Raw genomic sequence first — 21782 nt, forward strand, 5'->3', positions numbered from 1 at the left:
CAGGAGATGTTTAAGGAGGTCCTCTATCTCTTCCCATTGTGCCCTATTGTTTCCCGATAAAAGAGCAACCAAATTGTTTATACACCAATGGGTACCTGCACCTGCTGCTACCCTCTTCTCCGCATAGTCTATCATTTTACACTCCTTATCTGGGGGCTGGGCAATGCCAGTTGCTTCGGCAGAGGTGCACTTGCGGGCAGTGAAAATCTCTGGCGGAAATGGTGGGACCTGTCCTGTAATACACACAGGGGTCACTTAGAGAGGGTTTACATTTTTCATCTGGCATGGATAGGCTCCCTGAAGTTCTCAGGGGCAGACTTAAGCATCCCTATACGCTTAGGGAGGAAGTGCACAAAAACAGTTCAAAGGGGAATCCTGCCAATAAACATTCAATCATAAGCCCAACTAAGAGGTCATTTGATAAATAGCACAATGCCCCCCAGGACAGACCGAGGACAGTTCAATACAAATATATAAAAATGTTATTAGATCACATAAATCATCTTCAATACATAATTATCAAACCACAAAGTGGATTATTTAAAAACAGATAAAAAAATTCATCAATACAGTCCCACATGTGAACTTCATAAACAACTTTCAAACCATCAAACATACCAGAGTTACATACAAACCATAACACATACACACAACATATCCAAAGTACATAACAGAACCAGGCTGATCAAGATGTTACAGATGAAAACAAGTCATCGGGGAGATAGAAAAGAGATCAGTCAAGATATCCCCAGTAGAAAAAACACCAACGCGCGTTTCGGTGTGTGGCCCCAGCCGGGGCTACACCTTCATCAGGGCGGAGATGTACAAATCAAGTGGGACACAGTATCGATTCACAGAGGAGATATGTCGAATGTCAAGAGGTAAAATACCCTCAGGGGGCCAGATGACTACAGGCCACCACAGTTACAGCTTCAAAGCTGCTCGAGATGCATAAGCCTCCTGGAGTTCTAAGTAACACTCATGGTTTATGTATCCTGCAATAGGATACCAGAGGAGTAGAGCTTGATAGGAGGGGGCGAAGAACTGGAGGTATCTTCCCGGAATCTGCTCGGCCCAAGGTACAGTAACGTGTATCGTAAGATATAGTAGATATCGTAGGGATGGATACTTCCGCCAGCGATCCAATTTCAATCAAGGATTCCTGCAGCCAAAAAGCGAGCCAATAGGGAGGAAGTGGACTGGCCTGTCGGGTTTAGAGAGTGTTTCCATGAGGAAATTGTCCTCCTCTTGAATTATGTGCATGTCCACTTAATGGAATGTAGCTGCTTACTAAATTACGTCATAGTATGTAGCTGTATCATCAGGGGTGAAACTCTTAACAGGATAGTGGTCTAGGTCAGGGTCCCTCCTGGGGAATCTACGGTGTAATCATTCCAATGGTCATCAGTGAGCCCTCCCCAGTTGCTGGTAGTGGAAGTCCTGAGGAGAGCCTGAGTAGAGAGACCCTCTGGAGACTCTGGTGGAGGAAGTGGTGCAGAGGTAGGTGGTGGAGGTGGCAGGGTGAGGGCTGAGGGGAGGGTGCCTATATCTCCGTCACTAAAGTAGAGGGTTCTAGAAAAGAAGGCGTCGGGGAGGCACTTCGTAGAGCTCTTGTCCGTAGGCAGGTGAATGAAGAGGTACTTTAGGTGAATGAAGAGGCACTGTTGCCTAGCATTCCACTCTTGTTGCACTTTCTCCAAGACTGGGGCCTCAATGTCCACCTAAGTGGGTTTTGTTGGAGTCTTGCATCCTTCCCTATCTTTGGGACCTCAGTGAGATTTCAGAGCGGATTGGGACTTCAGTTCTGAATTGGGTTTTGGCGTTGATGAAAGTTTCGATGTTGAGTATAACTTGGGTGCCAATGAAGGCTACAGAGCTGAAGTGACATTGGGCACCGAGGGAGGCGCTCGCATCAGCAGGAACTTTACTGCAAACAAAGGGTTTGGTGAGTATTCCGACCTGTGGGGATCCACGTCTTTGGTCAGAGGCTAGGTGGCCTCTGAAGGCTGTTGGTGCCAACCGGAGCTGGAAGGTGAGGGTGGCATGTGGGCTGATTTGCCTCAACTACAGTACTTATAGGAACCCCTTCCAGGTTGTAATTATCACCAGAATTAAGAGACTACTTGAAACTGACCTCAGCCCTGAAGAAGTCGCGGGGTAATCCCCTGTAACCGCGACGAAACATGTGTTGGCTAAGAACGCTTAAAGATCTCGAATTAAAGACATCTGAAAATATAAATACAAGCATCATTGTGATAGTTAATGTAACTTCATGTATTTACTTTGAACGTGTGAAGAGGATTTGTATATACAGGTCCGGATGCTGCATGTTCCTGTGTGCCCAGCAGCGTTCCCTCTAGTACTGGAGCATCCTCTTCGACCAGAAGGCTAGGCACGAGGTGAAGGTAGTCATTGTGATCACAGGAAACCAAGACTGCATACCTCAAGGTGGTTATTCCACAGATCTTTTGGGTGGCATCAACAGCAATATTGGAACCGTGTGCGTTCCATCCCGCGTGGTGCATAGCCGGACGAGGGAGAGTCTGAAAGTGTGATAGGCCCTCAAAGGGTGCTAGGTTTAAAAAGGTTTTTGATGAAGAATGTGGTACTCAAACCATGAAGGGTTTTTGCTGAGACCACGGAGGTCGAAGGAGCCGGACGCAAGAAGAGACAAAGACACTGACGGACACAGTGTAATTCCGAACTATGGCACTATGTGCACTAAAATCATAGCTGGGCCACAGACTATTCTTTGAATGCTCTCTGCTGGTTTGCACATTTACAAATGAGGAATGATAGGTCATGAATGAAGGGCCAATTTTGTCAATAACTGTGAAGTCACATTCGTGAAGACAAGAGCACTGCATTGGAGGTAACAATATCAAAGTATGGCTAAATCCTTTTCAGGTTTTGTATACGAAATGTCTCTACAAGCAAATTCTTTCAAAGAATACGAAACATGAATATAGAATGTATGCAAATGTTTTACCTTTCCAAATTACATTCTGTGCACTAGTCCTGCTCGCCACTTCAGCATCATGTGACCCTTTCGCAGCGCATATATATTGCAAATTCAACAGAACATTGACAGTGACAAAGATCTGCAGCAGGCAAAATCCCACTATCGCCTGATCCAAGATGCAGATCGATCTTAAGGGTGAGGATGGAAGTTCAAAAGGAGGTAGGGGGAGGGTTTATAGCTGAATAGCAGCGGCTGTGTGTAGGAACTAACAGACAGAACATTTTTGGTCCATTTGTTTATTTATTATTTTCCTAAAAAGGCAAATATACTGCTTGAACCAATAAAGTACTAAAAAAAATAAAATTAAAAAAAAACGTAAAATCAAATCATAATGATCTTTTAAAACAAGACAATGAAACTTACCACAAGTAAAAACGTACTTTTTGTTAAAGTCCTCGGTTACCCCCGATGCCTGAACAGTGAAGTTAACTTCAAAAAACGAAGTGAAGGGAGATTAACTCACAAGGAATTTGTGCCTCAGGCCCCTTGATTGAGATTTGAAGAATGACTGCAAGCTTTGGGGCGCACATAACTAAGTCAAACATTCCATGGTGGGTCGATTTGTCAAGCTCACAACAACAGAGACAGTGTGTTTACTGGATCCCACAGGTTCACAATGCACCGGACTACTGTTCCTCTTTGTCTTTGGTGAGCTGTGAGGCAACCTACAGCCCTGGTTTCTCTTCGACCATCGCAAAGCCTTGAAGACTTGATTTCCATTACGTTGTAATCCAACCAGCAGCTTAGTCTACCAATTTACATCATGATGAAGTTGGATTTGCAGTGAGCTTAAATATAAACAAAGCACAAATGTTACTGTGTGTACTGAAAAACTGAGAAAAATAGATCATATCTGTAATATGTACATTTTGAAGGCTGTACAGATTTCACATTAAAAAAAAGGAAAAGTGACGGTTAAAGTAAATATGCAGATTTCGATTTCAAGGCACAAATTGCAAACTTAAATTGTGTCTCCTAATCGTCATTCATTAGGTTTCAAGCTTAAACAAAAGCTCGTAAAGTGTCCCTCTATCTGCTATACTCCACTGTGAGGACAAGTTCATTACAGGTGCCAAAGAGTCAGATCACATCACTTCAATACTGAAACAAATTCATTGGCTCCCTTTGAAATAAAGTTTTTTTTCCATCGGAGTTTTATACAGTGCAAACTTGACCCAAAGGTATCAGAGTGCTTTACATGTGCACCAGTTGCATTACAGATGGACACATTCATTTTGTTAGGAGCAGGGAGATTAAGTGATTTGCCCAGAATCAAAGGATGTTGAGCGTCCTTTGCCGAAATTCGAACCCAGTTCTCCAGCTTCGAGGTCGACCGCTCTAGCCGTTAGGCTACATCCTCTCCCCAGAGAGGATACGGAGGATAAAGTTTGACTTTAAAATCACACGTCAGGCCCACAAAACAAACTATCTACAGTGGTTTACCCTCCTAGCTGCCCACAGGTGGACAAGGTAATGCTGAGAACAAAAACAAACAAATTCTCAAAATCACTACATTAAAAAAAGGAAAAACATCTAAAGAGTCCTTCTCATACCCGACTCCAAGACTATGGAACTCTATCCTTGAACCCATCTGAGTAATTCTGGATCTTTTGGCTTTCCATAAAGAACCGAAAACCCAACTCTTCAAATGATTACCTCACTGACTAATGACCACCCACTAATGTGTCTGTGTTGTTGTTATCATCCCACTTATTACCATCTTTTATGCAATCTCGGATTTGGCCTACACTCTAGAATGCTGTATAAGCTTGCTCTGCCTCAGCTCTTTTTGCGCTCTTATTTTAGTCCCGCCTTTTCTTTACTTTTACTTAGGGTAACCAAAATCGGTGTACTGGTCACCCAACTATGTACGTTGCTGAGTCAAAAGCACTGTAGAAATTTCAATTAAAGAAATCTGCTCATTAAGCAAATCCTACAATCAAGTTTTAACCACTAACCTCTACTTGCACTATGCCCCTTTGCAAATGTACATCATTTTCACGATTACAAACAGTAACACTTCTACAATGCGCTCTTTGGTTGCCAATAGATACGAGCAGAGTATAGAATGAGGTCTTGCAACTCCTTACATAAAATTGTTAACATTTCTAAAGTGTACATTCAGTACTCTACACACGTCGCTCCATTTGGTGTGTCGTCCTCACCCCCAAACACACACTGAAAGTTATACTACCAACTCAGTTTATGTTAATGCTGGCCAATAGAAGTTCCTGTTGTATGTTGCAAAAGTGGTGTTTACTGTCAACTAAAAGCCTCTGAAGTAACAGTGTGAAAGCCTCAGCCCTGAACCAACCTTTACCAACTTGGAAACCCAACTCTCTGTCCATAGATAGATACATATGGAAGCACGCTTCAAACAAACCTGTCGGTAAGAATACTGCTGTCAAAGTGAGAATCATCTCTGTAGGAGGCTTTTGAAGGATCAAGTTAAAAGATGGTGTGCAAAGTCTCCTATAGCACTCACCTTTAATGCAATAGGCCTCTAGAAAGCCAAGAATGCTGCCTCGGCTACTGTGTAATGTGCACAACAGATCATGTCAAAGTAAGTGATATGGAAGAAGTACCCAACAACAGCAGATGCTAAATGAGCTGGAAATTAATCAAAACACCAAAATAGAGGAATATAGTTCTTCTCCCAATGCATGGTACTAAAGCAACCACAGTACTAGATTGCTCATAGGAAGTAAATAAAAACAAAATAGAGAACAGGATAGTGACTTGCTATTGTAAATGGCATGCTGTCTTCTTCAATGACTGATGCACAAAAAACAAAACTGACACGAGAAGCCAAACATGCTAAACATACACATTTTTGATATTCTCCTATTTCTAGTCTCTTAATTTTTGGATCCTCTACATGACCTGGTGAAATCACAACTTATAGAGAAACTTCTAAAAATGATATGCATTTTCTCAATTTCAGACTAGGGGCTGCATGCATGCATACACAAACAGAGGTATGGTGTAACTAGGCACAGGTCTGAGAGCAGAATCAAGATTACCAATGAACTCTGTGACTGGGTCATGCTCCCCTTCTGTTTTAATCGTCCCTGCGATGCTGTCATTCTCCAAGATTGGAAGGAAAAGATGTACAAAATCAGAGGTGTAGGGAGGAGCGATGACATCTAGCACCTGGAAAATAAGAAAAAAAAGTGCTGGATTATTGTCATTTTGTTGTTCTGGTCCTTAATTGCTCATGAACCCCTTTGAGGGACACCTGACTTTTTAGTACAGCAATCAGTAAGCAGTTTAGTGAACAGCACAAAAAAACGTTCTCTCTGCAACAGAAGTGCTTTTAATCTCCAGCTGTTGAGCCCGCTGGCTACAAGCGGGCAGGGCATTACATACATTCTTTTTTCAGATATGAAAACTCATGGGCCATAAGATTGAATGATCCAAGCATTCCTTAACATATGAAACTGTGATCAATTCTCTGGTGATACAAAACAGATGAATACAAGGATTTGGTCTTATTGGTTCAAAATTAGACAAATCCAAATGATCACATTTAGTATAAAGATTTGTCAAAGTAACCACCAAGCGCTTTAGATCCAGCATTAGCCAAATTTTTTGATTTCAATAAAACCATATATACACAAATGCATGCCTGCATACAGCAGCTTTCAGTCTGCCCCCTTTCATTACTTTGCTGTAGTGTCATTCACATTTTGCTTTCACAAGCCACACTGTACAGCATAAGGTACAGGGTAGCAAACTTTAGCCACTGCCTGATCTCACTGTGGGTGATAGCATTCCTCTTGTGCACAATTTGCAGATCCACAAAGTAGTCCCATCAGTGCCAGGGACTACTGGCCCAAAGTATATCTTTACTTCAAAAAATGACATTTCCTCCCACTTTTGAATTTTTTGTTTTTTTGTTTACAGGTCCTGCGCTCTCGCTTGCAGAGCACCGCATCCTGCTTGTGCACTACTACCAGCTGCCACCTTGGAAAATGGACTTACACAGCATTCGAAGATTGCTGCCTATAAATGCAGAGCGACCTTGGAAGGCATTTTGTGAAACTTTATGACACAAATCCTTCCAAGATTGTCATCTGTACAACCAAGTTAGGTTGACTATCTTTAAATATTTCGTAATAAAGTTTTACAAAAACTTTGATAAAGGAGTAAAAAAGCCTGGGCAATCAAATATGTATGCTGCCAACGCCAGACCTTTTGGTGTTGTCAATGCTGGTTACGTCTTTTAATTATTTGGAGACGTGCACCAGCACAATATTACACTTATGGCGATTAATTGACCTTCATAACAAACTTTGGGCCTGATTTAGATCTTGGCGGATGGCTAACTCCGTCACAGTGGTGATGGATATCCATCCGCCTAAATATAAATCCCGTAATGGGATTTATATTTCAGCGGACGGGATATTTGTTACCGTTGTGACAGAGTAACCGGCCTGCCAAGATCTAAATCATGCCCTTTGTGAGGTTTGGTACTTATTTTTCAGTCCATATATATGAACCTGTGGCAATTAGCATTAAAACCTGTTCTAGGTGCATTTGACCTAGAAGTGAGCGATAGAAAAGGTTACTTACCTGTAACAATAGTTTATTAGCTCCAGTATAAACATGCTGTGCATTTATCCAGCCACCTAATAGTTATGGTGAAGTGAAGGGAAGGGTATCAAATTAGGATCCATTAAACTGGCATAAAGAGCTGGTTGTAAACCATAGGCAGAATCAGAGTCACTCACTACATCAACATGACACCCTCAATGACCCTCTAAGAAAACACTACATAGTGCGATAGCGGCCTTCTTTGTTGGGGAGATGGAAAGGACTCATTAATCTAAAATGGCCTAGTCACAGAACTATTGCTACAGTAAAGTTACCTTTTACTTCTGCAATGTGAAAGCAAATCAAATGCAAAACACAGACTCCAAAACAAGTTTTCCCCACTCACTGGTGGAATATTTTAACCATGAGTGGAGCTAATACATTTTGTAAATAGTCTTTCCCCCATTGCCTCTTGTCTTACATGAATATTGATACAGTAATGTCTAGTGAATAAATGAACAGAGTACAGATTTGCTGGATTACACATGTCCGCTGGGACATATTCTGAAAAAGGCCATGGACGTTGCTTTTGTTCCGACAGAATGTGCTCTTGGTCGAGTGAGCAAACACTTGTTGCCTAATGAAGAGTACAACTGTCTAGACTGCAAAATCTTACTTCCAATTGCAGACTTGGGTAATCAGATTACTATGCTCTGGGTTGCATACAACACAAAAAGTTGTCACTTTCTAAAGACTTCTTTCCGAAAAGGTTGTACATGAGCTGTATTTGACCATCAAGTGTATGCAACACACTATATTTCAGCGCTGGCATTTATCCCCTAATAAAAGAATAATTCAAATATGCATGTAGATTATGTGGCAGGTATGTACATCGTCTTGGAAAGAGGCATTGGGAAATGTATTTTGCCTTCTGAGGTGCCAGAAGACAAATTGCTTCTCCTTTGCACAGCAGCAATTTCTTGTAGCTGGTCATGCAGACTCCCTAAGATTCTCTGTGCATTTTTTGTGGAGGTTTGATTTTAGAACTATGCTGCCAAATTCAGGAACTTAAATTCTAGATGCCTCATTTGGCTCTGGTGCATCTCAGATTCTGAGGCTATACGGACGACTTCTTGTAGTATACATGAGACAGGTTTATCAAGCTTGAAAAACATGTGTCCCTGCTCCATGCTGGTTTGATTAAATTGAATGTCATCTAGCACAATGTGCACTTCTATACCCACTGTGGAAAGAGAGGACCTGGAGGTGAAAACATTTACAAATGACCCATACCAACTGATTCACACAGTATATATAACCTCTTGACCCACATTGTATGCAACTAGAAGAGTAGTTTGGGGGTTTCTAGTTTTCGTTTGTTGCAAAGAACTATATGTGGATGGCCTCATTTTGTGAAAAAGTCATAGACATGGCATGATCAAGCTCCTGTTTATGAATGTCTCAACTCTCAGCCACGTGACAGGATGTCTTTGTAGTTGACGCGGACATGGTGAGCAATTAAATGCTCATAGCCTGGTGCAAACTGCTGGTGCACAAAATGCAATTACCTCAATCTCAGGTTATAGTTGAAGGATTTTATACTAATCTTTACTTTTCAGAACAGTCCTCGCTACCTTAATTCATGCTTCATTCTTCTCAAATAAGTTATTCGCAGAGCTGCTGCAGACCTATTTTCACTATCTATACACAGGAAGGGGAGCGGATGTAGCAGTACTGGTGGAGTGGAATTTAAAACACCACGGTGTAGCTGCTGGTACCTCAACTATCTTCCAAACAGCATCGTGTTTTTTGTTTTCTATGTCCACAGGTGGCCCATTGATAGTGCCTGGATTGACTAAGCTCTTCTGGCCAGTTCTCAAAATGTAAGAATGTGGCACCACATGGGACATTACATACAGTAGGGGCAAAGCATATATTTCTCTCCCTCTGAGTCATTACCAGTCAAGCACTGGCTGGCCCCTTAAAGAAGTCCTCTCCTACCAGCCGCACTGACAGGACATTGGTAAAAACTGGAGATTGAGTTAACGTTTCAACCAAGAAGGAAGAGTACCCGTCCTCCTCCAGCAACTATAGCCTATATAAGTGAGATGTTCTTTGCAGCTTAGTGATAGCTTATAATATCATCTAGACAGGAAAGGTGCCCAGATACGAGTCATAGCCTTCGATGGGAAAATGCCTCTTGATCTGCTCATCTTCATCATTGTTAGTTTAGCTTCAATCTGCTTAGCTTTCATGGTGTTCCAACAATGGCTGGCATCAATAATGTGTGGTATTGCATAGTGACCAAGCCCCCTGGAAGCAAATGTAAAGCTATTCCTCTGTAGAGACTGGCTTCTCTTGTGGTCGCTTCTAGCAGCGCTTTATGTGCAAGCGCAACACTGGTGCAGAGCTTCTTCAAAATATAATTTGTTCTACTTTAGTGCATGCAATTTTCAGCACCACAGTATCTTAAAAGTGTTTTTAGGACAAGTGTACTTGGTTGCGAAGTTATTTTATGCGCCAGGAGTGGTGCTTTTTGTTTTCACGTTAAAACCACCTGGTTTGGTGATGAAAGCAGTCAAATTTTCAGGATTATGTTAAGTACTGTGAGTCCTGGTGGCCTCTCAGTATGGGTACCTGTAAGATTTTGGACCTCGGTAAGGTTAAAATCTACTTGGAAGACGTCTTGTGCAAGCTCAACCGACAGATGCTGTTCTCGTTCCTCATCACTGTCTGAGTAGGCAAGGCTTTCATGAAAAAGGTTTTTGCTTGGTAGGTTCCTGTTACAGAGTCAGAGAGCTGACTTGTTACCACCTCATCATCATTGTATTTAGCACCCAGCATTTTCTGCACGTTGTCAAAGTTCGGGAAATGAATTATACATGAGCCTAAAGCAGAGTCATAACTGTCTCCTGAAAGAGATAAATTGTACATATGTAAAACTACACAATACAGAATGTAACACTGATCAGAACTTGCATTTATTTTACACCCGCTTGCTTCATAATTAGATGAAAAAAAGGTAAAGATGCCTTCAAGGGATTTATTTGAATCAAAATAGTTTAAAATAATTATTTTTGTATATCTGTGGAGTGATATTTAATAAAACTCAAAAACAATTTTTTGAAATTAATTATGGTGAAGATTATTTCTAATGACAAATTAACCAGGTGATCAAATGTAAAAAAATATATATTTCAGATGTAATACAATAAAGTAATCAGTCATTGAAAAACAATATACAAGGGTGCAGAAAGAGAACAGAAAAACATTGACAACTGAGAACATAAAGGGTAGATGAAATAAAATATCAGCAACACAGTTGGTTCAGTTAATCTCTTCTGATGAGAGCTCGGAATGTATTCGCCGCTCCAATTCATTCCGAGCTCTCGTCATGACCGCGTGACAACCGCCACGGAGTAGACAAACTAGAAATCCATTTTATCTGCTCTCTGTTATGTTATGTTATGTTATGTTATTAAAATTTCTTGAGCGCACAGCTGCCCCAGCAAAGGGGCGTCCTGGCGCTTTGACAGATGCTATAACATAACACACTAAAAAGACTAGCCAGAAACTGGAAAGAGGAAAGTTTTAATGGCCTGCCTGAAGGCGAACATATCCTCAAGAGCACGAATGTGGACTGGTAACGAGTTCCATAGGCCAGCCGCTAGAACCCTAAAAGAACGGCCACCCATCCTGCTCAACCTGAAGCGTGGGCAGACAGCCAAATGGAGACCCTCCGATCTTAAAGATCTCGATGGCACATAGGGTGTAAGCAGAGTAACAAGTGCCGGTGGCGAAGAGGTTTTCAAAATTTTGAAGGCCAGACACAGCGCCTTGAACTTGATTCGCTGTCTGACCGGGAGCCAATGCAAGGCCATGATGGTACCCGACACCGAACAGTGTCTGGGAAGGCCTCAAAGAGATTCACAAAACCAACTGTGTTGCTCTTTCGCGGTATTGGAGATAACTCATCTGAGAATCTTAGACATTTTTCTTCCCAGGGTCAAGAAATTACATAAGAGTTACGTTTGTCCTGAAGATGGTCTCAATGATTTCATACAACGAAGACCGAAATGCTGAAGAATAATCCATTCTTCTATGTAGTGATTGTCAAATTAATGGAAATTTGAGTGCAGAATCCTATGTTTAGGACAGACTCGCTGTTTTTCTGGAGGAAGATGGATATATACATTGATAACTAAGATATTTTCTTACATCCAAACTTTATGTTTTCGGTTGCCAATGTTTGTTTAGCTTTTCTGTTCTTCTTTCAGTACCTTTGTATAATGTTTTTCAATGACGGATTACTTTATTGTATGATATCTGAAATATATTTTTTTACATTTGATTACCCGTTTGTGGCACATAATTTGTCAATAGAAATAATCTTTTCACCATAATTAATTTAAAAAATTGTTTTTGAGTGTTATTAAATATCACTCCACAGATATATAAAAATAATTATTTGAAACGATTTTGATTCAAATAAATCCCTTGTAGGCATCTTCACCTTTCTTACTTTAATAACCAGGCTCACAAGGGTAGATTGCGTTGCCCAATTACCTATCATAATTAGACGTAGCAACTGCCAAGGACAAATTTCCAGGTCGAACGTCTTTGCTTGAAACGATTCATAATAATATAGTGATAGTGTCTACAGTAAGGGTAGGATGGGATAAATCCACAGCACATGAATTTAGAGAAAGTTAATGCTGCAAGACATGCCGAGTTCACTGAAGTTATGTCTCGAGTAAGCACTCCCTACACACTGTGCCGTCTAGATTTACTGTCTCAAGACTTTATGCAGGCATTCTAGCCTTTACCTAGAATGGCTGCTAGTGGCAGCTAATCAGACGTTTACGGTAACCCCTGCATAGAAGCTACCAAGAAGGCAGCCTGGGTGTTTGAGATTAGGGGCGGCTGGATTTTTGTTTGACATGGGGAGGGGTCCCCTTCTAGGGTCACTTGTGTTTGAACCCTTTGAGAAGAGGCGTTGACCTTGATGGCAACTGTACGGTAACACTTCTACTGCATGTCGTAAATAAAGACCATCCGTACAATGGGCAGCGTAGGTTAGTGTTTTAAGAGTCTGTGCTCTGTTGTAGTATTTTGCTTATAAACCATGCGGATCAGAAAAGTAAAAATACCTTATCGACAAGGAATGTTGATCAATCATTAAGTTTATAAGCGACCCATGACTTCTGAGCACCATTTATTGGTCACCTTCGAAATCATACATCGTTGCACATTAAACAATGAGAAAGCAGCATTTTCAACTAAAGGTATAACATGTTTTTATTAAGAAAAGGTTCCATAGATTGTGTTAAGACTATAAATTACAAAAACAAAAAACTGAAGGGGTGCCATTCTTTGGTACGAATGAGAGAATCAATTGATGATGGCACAAAAATATATCTAAATTTTTTGAGCACTTAAGGGCAAGCGAATTATGAAGGAGGAGCGGTAAAGAACCAGAAGGGCAAGAGAGAGCAGCACATAGCGAGGAGACAGCTGGACAACTGATGCATGTTTGTAGACAGTACAAACAAAACAAAACAAAAGTGCCTTAATAGTGAGTAGTGCAAGGAGACAGCTATGCATTCAAACTCCAGGGGAGGGACAAACAGAAGAGGAAGGAAAACCCACGCATGCTAACAAATCATAGCAAGCAATTCCAAATGAGACGGACAATGGAGCCAATCAATGGTAAGCAATGGGGGGCAAATAGTCCACTTTAAGCTAATAATCAGCCTTGCAACAAACCGCGCACGCGCTATTCAGCAGGTGAGACCTACATACGCACTGCTCACCTCAGTGACAAAGTATCTGATGAGAGAAATGTCTGTGTCCAGCTTCTCCAGGCACCTACGGATGTATGTGACGACTGGCAGAACATACCCTCGGCTTAGCAGATGAACCATTCTGTCCAGTAAAGTCTTCTTTAATTCGAGCTGCAGCACATGATAAAAATAATTATTCACCACAGCCCCACCTTCATTGTTAGTTTTTTTACTCATAAAAACAAGTGTTCAGTGTGCGCAAAATACCAGAGCAGGCGAAGTAGTCCACCAGCAGATTTATAAGTGAAATCAGGTCCTTGAATGTAGATGGCTACAGACAAAGCTATATTTAATCAACAGGAGAGAAAGGGTCAAAAGGCCACTCTTAAACCCCTTTTGAAATAATGAGTACAAATCAACAGAAGAGTGACATAGGAAAAGAGGTGAACCATAAAGGGGATTCAATTACTACCACCAAAGTAGGAATACTAGACAGATAAGCTATTACATGCACAGTGCAGAAAAAGAGCTCTCAGGCACCAACTGAAAGTCGGTTGCCAGTTGTCTTCATTGGGCTCTAGTTTAGAAAAAGTGAAGTGGTATCCAACAGTGAGGAGAAGTGAATATTAAAAGGAGTGTTGGCTACTCCCCAGACTAGAAAGTTTATTTAATACAGAGGTAGCTCTAACTCCATTAAAAGCAATGGTGCAAAGCGGACATAGACCTGGTTGTGTAAATTTGAACCAAGAGAGTCCTATAAAGATATAGGGGTCAACATGTTTCCGCTATAGAGAGCCAAAAGTCGGCTTAGCATTCATCAGGACCAAAGGTGAATCATCGCCTTGTGGGTGACGCACACTAAGGCGCCACTGCCATCTAGGGCGGGAGAAAAAAACACAAAAGGATTACAAACTTGAATGTAAACCATGCACAGGAACTTCCTCGTGCGTCCCCTCCAAAACGTAAGGGATGAAATATCTGGAATAAATCAAAAGACAAAGAAAAAACAGAAAAGCGGTAAGCTATTACAACATTTCTCAATATGGCAAACAATCTGAAGACCACAGTTATTATCAAAGAGAGTGCATGAGGGTGAACCCACCAGAGAAACAGTGCACAAGGGAAACATCATAATATTGTATATGTCCCTTTAAGTCCAATCTCTTAATGCGTTAAAACCCACTTAAGTTAGTGTGCTTTACGTGCAAGAGATGCTGCTGCTACAAATTTGCAGAGAGAGAAACAAAGGTATATTAACCTAATGGAATATCAACCTCAACAGAAGCACACTCAGTTATTTAACAGTGAGCTGTGAGGGATTTCCGAAAACAAGATTGAAAAATAGTGCCCGTTATAGAAATTCGTAAATAAATTAAAATACACATTCATTTTGGAAAGATTCTGAGTAGAGAAAGGCTTAAAATGCACTCCCTCTAAAGTATCAGGAGCAGTGCTCCTTAGGCTCGTGGCGGGGGGAATATCTTCACGCCCGGACCGTCTGTAAAGTACAAAACAAAACAAAACACAGAAGCCCAGGTCACACACCAAACCGGGTTGGATTGGTTAAAGGCTCCAAAAGGGTGCAAAAGACGCTCGGTCGAAGTAGCGAGCTACAGCAGGGAAGACAGAAAATAAATTACACTACTGGCTGACTTACTAATATCCCGGCGACTGCCCTCCATGGAACCTAGTAAGTCCTCATCCACAGCCCGAATACGCGGGATGTGTGGAAAACGCTAGCTTTTGTAATTACGTGATCAACGCCGGTTCGTGAACACGTGATCGGAACTCTGATGGAGCTTCTTAAAGAGCCAGCGTTATTTTCTGGGTTTCGTGTATTTTTTCTAAGACAAACTTTATTGAATTCCGTGAATGTGAGGCTACAAACTTGTCTCACATGTTATTATGACGAGTTGCGTTCTGAAGTCAAAATATGCATCATAATCCTACACGTGCAAGGCAAATATCAGAGCCTTAAGCGATTATGAATATCAATAGCACACGTGTTGGATTGAAAAATGTAAAATGTTTGGAAAACACCAGTCTAGTGTGTCTCTATCGCTTAGTGTGTACACTAATTGTGATTTAATATGTCAGGCAAATGACTGACTGGTGACCAAATTTAATTTCCAATTCATTAGTTAATACAAATATGAATTTGTAAATGTATTAAAAGTTCACAAAGAAAAGGCACAAATCGTTGGCATTTTTGTCACTAGGGAAACAGTCAGATATCCCGTGGACTGTATAGGTGAAAGGTATCTAATGCTTATAACAGACTCTCAGGAGTGGTACTGTTATTATATAATCAGCAACTCTTTATTACATAAAAAGAAGAGAGTATGTTTTACAAAGAAAAGAAGACAGATACTTGTTTCAGATAGTACAGATGGAAAAAGTTACCGCCGCATCACTGAACCCCACGGAATAGCGTCGTTTAATCCCTGTGAGTGTGTGTTAAGACGGTAAATCCATCTTTGTTCTTTTTCAAAGATACTACTTTCATTACTCTGATTCAATTGCTCTATTACTGTCCATCTAATGTCATTGGGGCAGTGGTCACATTCCAGGTAATGTGCAGTTAATTTTGTGGTACTCTTACGGCACCTAACATTACTGCGATGCTCGCCAATCCGCAATTTTATTTTTCCCGTAGACATCCCAACATATTTAAGATTGCAGGGGCATGTGACAAGATAGAGGACGTAACTTGAATTGCAATTGGTGTGCCCTTTGAGATGCCAAATTTTGCCTTCCTCCAGATTAAGTGTCTTTGTTGCTGTGGTGAGATGACACACACTACACCCCCCGCAAGGGAAATGGCCACAAACAGGAGGCAAACCCCATGTGGTGAGTACACTGTCGTCCCGAGTTATATTATTTATTCTTGGAGGAGTGTGGACGAGTGCATCTTGCAGGCTCCTATCGCGCTTGTATGAAAAAAGCGGCTTTTGCAATTTTCGCCCATTACTGGTCAAAATGCGCCAGTGTTTGCCTATGCAACGGCTAACCGCGTTAGAAATGTTGCTGTAGGTCGTCACACAGGTCAAGGGTGTCTCAACTTCCTGGTCTTTACTGTACTCTTCCATAAGGGCCTCCCTATTTTAATTTTTAGCCCTCTTGTGGCTCTTATTTAGGATTCTTTTTGGGTAGCCTCTGGTATGTAGCTTGTTGGTAAGGTCTTCTGACTGTGTGTTAAAATCGGTCAGGGAACTACAGTTTCTACGAATACGCAGATATTGCCCAAAAGGTAGATTCTCCCGCAAATAACGCGGGTGAAAGCTCGCAAAATGTAGCAGATTGTTTTTGCTAATGGGCTTATAGTAGGTCTTAGTGGTTAGATGGTCATCTTCCCTAGTTATTGTTACATCCAGGAAGACAATGGAATTGGGATGGTATTGGTGGGTGAATTTTAGGTGGGGGTCACATGTGTTCACCCAATCAAAAAATGCCAGAAGGCTTTCCTCAGTGCCTTTCCAGATTAAAAGCACATCATCAATGTACCTCTGCCACAGGATAACATTGAGAGTGTAGAGGTTTGTGGCAGCCAGGATGTGAGTCCGTTCGAAATTGTACAAATACAGACCCGCAATGCTAGGGGCAAATGTACTGCCCATCGAAGTGCCCGTCTTTTGCAAATAGATGGTGTCCTCATATTGAAAAAAATTGCGTTTGAGGGCTAATGTAGCACACTCAATAATGAAAGTCCGGGAAGTAGTGTAGTCCCAGGTGGCTTGTTCTAGAACATCCGCCAGGACTTTGATAGTTGCATCCTGCGGGATACAAGTATACAAACTTTCAATGTCTAAGGAGACAAGAAAGCATGGCTCCTCTGGCATTTGGACGGTCAAGAGCATGGCTAGCAGACTTTTGGTGTCCTTAATGTAGGTGCTAGTTGCCTGCACCAATGGTTTAATGAAGAAGTCGCAGTACTTTGAAAGGGGTTCCAATAAGGAACCAATACCCGAAACAATCAATCTTCCCGGGGGAGGAAGCCGGTTTTTATGGGTTTTTGGCAGGGTATAAAGTACGGGATTTTTCCTTCAGAGTAGGTTAAAAAGTCTGCCTCATGTTTACTAATGTAACCGTCGCGTTCCGCTGCCATAGTCAGTTCCAATATTTCATCCTTTAAGAAAGGGGAAGGATCCTGATGGAGGACAGAGTAATTTCTCGTGTCGCCTAAAAGGCGTCTGCATTCTTGATCATAAGCGGAGGCATCCTGGATAACAATACCACCCCCCTTATCCGCACTCTTGATGACAATTTTATGATTTTTCTGTAATGATTGAATAGCTTGGAATTCACCAGCTGTCAAGTTTTTAAAGGGGGTAGGCTCTACCAGTGACTCCACTTCTTGGAATACCGCCTGCTCAAAGGCAATTATGTCAGCAGGTATTAGATGCGACGGTGGTGAAAAAGTAGACCTATTCCTAAAATTAGTGTCACTAGCTGCAGCCTGACTCTCTGTTGGATTTTGGTGTTCAAAAAAAGTTTTTAACCAGAGTTTTCTAAAGAACTCACTAAGTTCACACTGCAGTTTGAAGCGGTCAAGGCGTGGAGCAGGTATAAAGCCAAGTCCTTTCTGATGAAACTGCAGTTTTGGAGAAAGGACTTGGCTTTATACCTACGCCACGCCTTGACCGCTTCAAACTGCAGTGTGAAACAAGTATCTGTCTTCTTTTCTTTGTAAAACATACTCTCTTCTTTTTATGTAATAAAGAGTTGCTGATTATATAACTAACAGTACCACTCCTGAGAGTCTGTTATAAGCATTAGATACCTTTCACCTATACAGTCTACGGGATATCTGACTGTTTCCCTAGTGACAAAAATGCCAACGATTTGTGCCTTTTCTTTGTGAACTTTTAATACATTTACAAATTCATATATGTATTAACTAATGAATTGGAAATTAAATTTGGTCACCAGTCAGTCATTTGCCTGGCATATTAAATCACAATTAGTGTACACACTAAGCGATAGAGACACACTAGACTGGTGTTTTCCAAACATTTTACATTTTTCAATCCAACACGTGTGCTATTGATATTTATAATAGCTTAAGGCTCTGATATTTGCCTTGCACGTGTAGGATTATGATGCATAATTTGACTTCAGAACGCAACTCGTCATAATAACATGTGAGACAAGTTTGTAGCCTCACATTCACGGAATTCAATAACGTTTGTTTTAGAAAAAATACACGAAACCCAGAAAATAACGCTGGCTCTTTAAGAAACTCCATCAGAGTTCCGATCACGTGTTCATGAACCGGCGTTGATCACGTAATTACAAAAGCTAGCGTTTTCCACACATCCCGCGTATTCGGGCTGTGGATGAGGACTTACTAGGTTCCATGGAGGGCAGTCAAGGGATATTAGTAAGTCAGCCAGTAGTGTAATTTATTTTCTGTCTTCCCTGCTGTAGCTCGCTACTTCGACCGAGCGTCTTTTGCACCCTTTTGGAGCCTTTAACCAATCCAACCCGGTTTGGTGTGTGACCTGGGCTTCTGTGTTTTGTTTTGTTTTGTACTTTACAGACGGTCCGGGCGTGAAGATATTCCCCCCGCCACGAGCCTAAGGAGCACTGCTCCTGATACTTTAGAGGGAGTGCATTTTAAGCCTTTCTCTACTCAGAATCTTTCCAAAATGAATGTGTATTTTAATTTATTTACGAATTTCTATAACGGGCACTATTTTTCAATCTTGTTTTCGGAAATCCCTCACAGCTCACTGTTAAATAACTGAGTGTGCTTCTGTTGAGGTTGATATTCCATTAGGTTAATATACCTTTGTTTCTCTCTCTGCAAATTTGTAGCAGCAGCATCTCTTGCACGTAAAGCACACTAACTTAAGTGGGTTTTAACGCATTAAGAGATTGGACTTAAAGGGACATATACAATATTATGATGTTTTCCTTGTGCACTGTTTCTCTGGTGGGTTCACCCTCATGCACTCTCTTTGATAATAACTGTGGTCTTCAGATTGAATGCCATATTGAGAAATGTTGTAATAGCTTACCGCTTTTCTGTTTTTCTTCTGTGTCTTTTGATTTATTCCAGATATTTCATCCCTTACGTTTTGGAGGGGACGCACGAGGAAGTTCCTGTGCATGGTTTACATTCAAGTTTGTAATCCTTTTGTGTTTTTTTCTCCCGCCCTAGATGGCAGTGGCGCCTTAGTGTGCGTCACCCACAAGGCGACGATTCACCTTTGGTCCTGATGAACGCTAAGCCGACTTTTGGCTCTCTATAGCAGAAACATATTGACCCCTATATCTTTATAGGACTCTCTTGGTTCAAATTTACACAACCAGGTCTATGTCCGCTTTGCACCATTGCTTTTAATGGAGTTAGAGCTACCTCTGTATTAAATAAACTTTCTAGTCTAGGGAGTAGCCAACACTCCTTTTAATATTCACTTCTCCTCACTGTTGGATACCACCACTTTTTCTAAACTAGAGCCCAATGAAGACAACTGGCAACCGACTTTCAGTTGGTGCCTGAGGGCTCTTTTTCTGCACTGTGCATGTAATAGCTTATCTGTCTAGTATTTCTACTTTGGTGGTAGTAATTGAATCCCCTTTATGGTTCGCCTCTTTTCCTATGTCACTCTTCTGTTGATTTGTACACTACAGACAAAGCTATGCTATCCCACCTCTTTGCAAATGCACCACATAGCGTGGGTAATATTGATGAAATCCTAGCTTTAAGTAGGCTAATTTCAAAGATCAACTCTGGGCAGACATAGTGGTATCAGTTAGAAGTAGGTATTTTCCCAGCTTACGTATCCCCCCTCATTCTCCAATTCCGTATTGTGAAACCTGCTGTTTCTATCTTCTGTGGGTGATTTGAGCAGCAAAATCTGAAGCAAGAAAATTAACCACCTAACTCTCATAGGTTAAGCTGGCGGCCGACACCCATAGCTATCTGTTTAAAAGAGATTTTTATGGTTAAAGGAATGTTTTGAAAAAAAAATTGAATATTAATCTTTCTCATTTAATTAAAATCATCACAATATTCAAAAAGAAATTCACTGCAACAGGACATTTTTATTTCAACCAAAGTAGTACATATAAAACACTACTAATTCTTTAAAGAACAATGTTTCATGCAAGTTAATTATCTGCAAATTAAAATCTGATATTTACAAGAAAAGTAATTGATTTCAAGTCAGCTAATAATATAGCTAAAAACTACTTATTTGCTTATCAAACTTTTTCGTACTTCCAGCTCTGCTAATTTACTAACAACTTGTTATTGCCCACCATGTCCCGTGCTCTGCAGCATTTCTGAAACCTTCTACACAAACTAAAAAGTCATATTAGTCACAGGGATGTCGGAACAGGGACGATGGTCAGACTCCTTTTGCCTAACACAATTTCATGGAAAATACAAGTGGGCGAAATCCATACGTTTTACAAATCCAAACAATAAACTGGAATTCCTAACTTTTATACCTGCCTCAAATGCTTTAACACAAGTGCAAATTCCCATCTTTAAAATTAATGGATGCAACCATTGCACAAAGGCTTTTAGCAGGGTCAGAGTACAGGTACAATACACCAGCCAGGGACTCTAGATTATATTTACAGTGACTGCATTTGCTGGTAGATATTTCAGATTACCAAACTAGAAAATGTTCATAATGTCAGTAGACCAAACCCTTAATTAATTTTTCTTTGCAAGTGCTGGGAATGAGTTACAGAAATACACACTGTCTACAGTTGAAGCTTTATATATTTATCACTATCATGTAGTGCTTCCTTTTATTAAAATTTCAAATGTCTTCCTGATAGGAAATAAGTTTTAATTGGTAGTTTGTTCAGGTTCTGAATCAGCAAACTTAAACTGAATGTGATGAAAACCAGGGATATGAGTTCAAAAAGGATCCAAACACACATAATGCGGCCACATAATTACTCAGCTGCAGTACTGACAAGATCAACCTGCTTGTAATGCTGTCCCTAACCAATGGCGCGGAATGATGATGATGCAGAATTGTGTGCCAATGCTCACTGTGCAATAAGTCTGAATATCCCTATTCTGAGCTTGGAATTTCCTTGCAGCATCTAAGGAACAAATGAACTGTTCATGGGAAAGCTGGAAGAAGAGAGGGGATGTAGTCAAAAAGGTTAAGTGTTCCCCTTTGAGTAAAATCTATTGGTAAATCTTGCCCTATGTCCTATCCTCATAACCGAGACAATCTGCTGTAATACCAAAATGCTACTCGGTATTGGACATTTCATGTAGGATCAAGCGGCATCAATGAGACCTCTCAGCAATGCTACATTTTTAGAATGTTCTGTAATTTTGCCTGGGGCACACTGCGCAGAAAGAGTCGAACACCACGGTGCTATTGTCCGGAGCTCTTGCTAGTGAGTCTGCATTTGAAGAATAGCCAGTATGTTCTGCTCAGCCCCCCAAGAAAATTAAGAAATAT

At 41.0% G+C, this 21782-nt stretch overlaps 1 protein-coding gene across 1 annotated transcript in view; it reads right to left on the reverse strand.

Moving 5' to 3' along the window:
• Positions 1-3242: 3242 nt before the first annotated feature.
• The window catches only part of NELFCD (negative elongation factor complex member C/D), a 75549-nt gene continuing 57009 nt past the window's right edge, over positions 3243-21782 (reverse strand). The window contains exons 13-15 of the mRNA XM_078651835.1: positions 13372-13512; positions 6046-6175; positions 3243-3810 (exon numbers count right to left, since the gene is read on the reverse strand). Of these exons, the coding sequence (XP_078507961.1) occupies positions 3779-3810; positions 6046-6175; positions 13372-13512 (303 nt within the window). The 3' untranslated portion in view covers positions 3243-3778. The remainder of the gene's footprint in view (positions 3811-6045; positions 6176-13371; positions 13513-21782) is intronic.

This window comes from Lissotriton helveticus, chromosome 7 (assembly GCF_964261635.1).
Source record: "Lissotriton helveticus chromosome 7, aLisHel1.1, whole genome shotgun sequence".
NCBI classification, from domain to species: Eukaryota; Metazoa; Chordata; class Amphibia; order Caudata; family Salamandridae; genus Lissotriton; species Lissotriton helveticus.